Source organism: Saccostrea cucullata, unplaced genomic scaffold (assembly GCF_032062105.1).
Source record: "Saccostrea cucullata isolate Sc308-1 unplaced genomic scaffold, CSIRO_AGI_Scuc_v1 ctg2048, whole genome shotgun sequence".
In the NCBI taxonomy this organism is placed as follows: Eukaryota; Metazoa; Mollusca; class Bivalvia; order Ostreida; family Ostreidae; genus Saccostrea; species Saccostrea cuccullata.
The window spans coordinates 100,001-103,705 of NW_026926044.1; the positions used below are offsets into that span (position 1 = coordinate 100,001).

A 3,705-nucleotide genomic window follows, 5' to 3' on the forward strand; every position below is an offset into this window, starting at 1 on the left:
TCTGGCCCCTCAAGGTCACCTGTTACTGGGGCGTTATGGACGGTTTCCACGACGTCAGAACACTGTCCCCCCGATCCTATGGTCTGTATGCTGAACGCCTGACGCTGGCGAGTGTCCACATTCTTGACGATTGTTTTGGCGATGTGTGGACTGCTGGCTTGTTGATGAAGCTGACCATTTAAGTATATCTAAAACAAAGATAATCATCACTGAACATCTTGATCTTGAAGGTTATGCATTCATTATGTTAAGGCAGATTTGCATGCAGCTTTTGTAATGTACATGTATATATAGATATTTGTGTGTCTTTTTTCTTTGCACCCTATATATTTGTTCCCCCAGTTTGACTGTTGTAGGTGACTTAATTACTTTGTACTCGGTGCATTTGACCCCTCTATTTAGATAAGGTGTCTACTTATTTTGTACCTAGTACATTTGAACCCTGTATTTTGATTATTATAGGTGATTACTTACTTTTACCCAGTACATTTGACCCCTCTGTTTTGATTGTTATATGTGACTACTTACTTTGTACCCAGTACATTTGACCCCTCTGTTGTGATTGTTCTCGGTGAATTTTGGAGGTGTCCAAGCTAACATTAGAGTGTTCCGGTTTATGACCTTTTCAACTCGGAAATCTTTGGGTGGATCTGGGTACTCTATAATCGGCAAAAAAAAACATTTCTTAATCACAGCATTCCAGATGCAAAGAATGTCCTTTGTTACATAGCTATATAAAATATCACTAAGCAATCTTCTCTAAGGAACATTTCAAAGACCTTTAGAACTAACCTGATGTCCTTGCTGATGAGGTGGAGTTTCTGCTAAATAAGGGGGATAACTCAGGGACATGTCCATTTATCCTAGGAAACAAAGGGGCACCTGCAAAATTGAGTATATATTAAATAAAACTTCTTTATCTCAAACTCGAAGAATCAGGTGATCAGAAAAAATTAAGAGATCAGAGGGTTCCAAACATAAAAATACACATTCATAAAGAAAAGTGACTGAAACTCACTTCAACATATACATGGTACATGTATTTGAGATACCAAAGTTAAACTTTAGTAGTTCTAATAGAAAATTAACAAATTGTAAATATATTCCCCATTCTTAGATTTGGAAGTCCTTACCACTTCTATTTTGTGACTGTTGAAGTTGGTAATGTGTCTCCACGATTCTCTCAGGACTCGCATCAAGATAAGCTGGAGGTTTCTGTCCCATAATTCCCTTCCATCGTCCATTTCTCTGGTCAGCAAGGCTGGCAGGACGAAGATAAGCTGCAGGGACAAGTCCTGTTCTACCGTTCACCTCAGCCAAGTAATAACCTGTGTCATCAAGTGGTCCTACAGAAAATGTCAAATGATCCAAAAATTAATTATAAATCTATTGCTTCAAGAGAACGGGTTGTTTTCAAGTATTCCTTAACTGTAGTCTACAAGTGCATTGATAAAGATGGATAAATGACATGGAAATTAAGGGAAAAACCTTTTCAAAGGTCAAAGTGAGTGAAATTGAAATTATAATAGTTTGGTAGATTAAGTGATAGTGATAACAACCTTTTACAGTGACTTTGTCCCATTCCTGCAGCCTTAGTTCCTCTGAAGGCCTATGACTTCTGGAGAAGGTCAGAGGATCATAATTGGCTACAGCTATGAATAGCTGATCAGGTGGCATGTGACCTACAGGAAGTGACTCGTTAGGTGAACCGTAACCAGGCGACATTTGACCTCCCTGAATGTGTGGCAGTCGTGGTGTGTGTGAGGATGGTGGTAGCAGTCTCTGTCGTCTCTCTGCATGGTGGTTTGATCGGCGCATGATAGGGGTCACCATTTCTGTGTCACTATGGGCAACATGGTCCTGGCTGTCACTGACAGAGGAATTTGACCTTGACCTCTGCAGGTCAATCATGGATACAGAATGTCTACTCAAATGGTTTGCTTGCTGTGAACAAGAAATTATATTTTAGATTTTTCTGATGGTTTATAGCAACACAAAATGTTTCAGGAAATCAAAACAATTCTCAAAACTAATCCTTCCTCACAAGATTGCATTTCATTTTTTGTTAATATTAAATGAGGGAATTTTACATCACAAATTTTAAAGCATGTCTGCATGGACTACTTCACTTGAGTTTTATTTCTAATATTTTGCCATAGAGTATCTCCAATCAAATCTGAGATCATCCATAAATTTCGTCTGTATGTGAATAGTAACAATTCAAGTGTCAATATATTTAAAGTATTTTTGATTGAGATGATTTCCTACCTGAGGAGATCCTTCCTCCAGTACATTGTATTCCTCAGAAGACATCCTCTGCTCCATTAAGGCCAGTTCCTGGAGGGGAGACCCCGGCCCACCGCCAATCTTCTGTTTACGTAATTCTGCTCCTAGTTTTCTTAGCAAATCATCCTATTAAATTAATGTAAAAATTATAAAGAAATATATGTGATAATCATCAGAATATTCTATCTTATAGGAAGAAATCTGCCAAAAACAAGCAAATTTACATAAGATCCTTCTCTTACCTTTTCCCTACATTTCTGCATCAGTCTGGCCAGCTTGGTTTTCATTGGAGTCACAGAAAGTAAAACTTGTTCATTCTTAGCTTCCAGATCATGGCACTGAAAATAAAATTTCAAAAATCATAATTGTGATTAGACTATAAATCCCATAACTTTGGTAGCTGCCCATTCCCTTAATATTCTTTTATAAAATAGTATTACTATCAATGAATAAGTTCAAATTACCTCTATAAATTATTGACATTTGCATGCTATACATGTACATTCAAAAAACAAGTAAATGTAACATATATAGGTCTGTATGTATTTAATCAGAAGTAGAAATTGGCGAATCATGAAAATTCTGTTGCTGAGAATTCAGCTGAAATCTCCAACTATCATTGACAAAAGCTTTGTCAATGAGAAAATGGACATTATAGCTCAGATGCTTTTGTATTTTAATAAAAAAAAATTTCAATACCATTAAAGAAAGATGACAGATGTAATTATAGAGAAACTTTAATTTTATTAACTGAAAGAATCTGAAAATTTTTAAAGTGAGGTAAAACCAAAGTAATCATCTAATTAAAGGTAAAACAGAAAGTAAAAAGATGAGATGATTAAAACAACTCCACACATTCTCCATGCAGTACTTTTTTTGCTGAATATTTAAAGATAAGCTTGGTGTCTGAGTTTGAAAAATAAGACATATGTATGCACACAATAAAAAATATCTGATATTGAAATCAATTTGTAGAGAACTACAAACAAGGCTGTGTTTTATCCGAAAAACATAATCTTATAGCACACCAAATTGTGAGGACAACATCGTAGGCACAAGTTTACCCTGGAATGAACACCCTGGACACTGGAAAAAGTTTGATGGAGCTTCAGGTTTTCACGCTCAAGGGAGACAATTTTCGATTTGTAAGTCGATATCTCATCAATCAGAGATTGAATTTTCTCTGTCTATAATTATATTTGATATTGATTTAAAAGAAAGCAAGGACCAGCAATATTTCAATGAGATTCTGAACAAATTTAAACTTTGATGTTTATATACTCCAGACTTCAAAAAATTAATTTTCACCAAACATACATCGATGCAATTATTTTTTCTTTCTAAATATTTTTCAAGCTTTAGGTGACTATACAACTGATGAAAAAAGAACTAGTGCCAAAAAATAAGGAATGATACCCT

General features: G+C 35.5%; 1 protein-coding gene across 1 annotated transcript in view; it reads right to left on the minus strand.

Moving 5' to 3' along the window:
• Positions 1-2,665, minus strand: part of LOC134270463 (RIMS-binding protein 3B-like) — a 4,703-nt gene extending 2,038 nt beyond the window's left edge. The window contains exons 1-7 of the mRNA XM_062752679.1: positions 2,529-2,665; positions 2,269-2,412; positions 1,560-1,944; positions 1,134-1,346; positions 793-882; positions 529-659; positions 1-188 (exon numbers count right to left, since the gene is read on the minus strand). The exon at positions 1-188 is cut by the window's left edge and continues 58 nt beyond it. Coding sequence (XP_062608663.1) covers positions 1-188; positions 529-659; positions 793-882; positions 1,134-1,346; positions 1,560-1,944; positions 2,269-2,412; positions 2,529-2,573 — 1,196 coding nt within the window. The 5' untranslated portion in view covers positions 2,574-2,665. The remainder of the gene's footprint in view (positions 189-528; positions 660-792; positions 883-1,133; positions 1,347-1,559; positions 1,945-2,268; positions 2,413-2,528) is intronic.
• Positions 2,666-3,705: the final 1,040 nt, after the last annotated feature.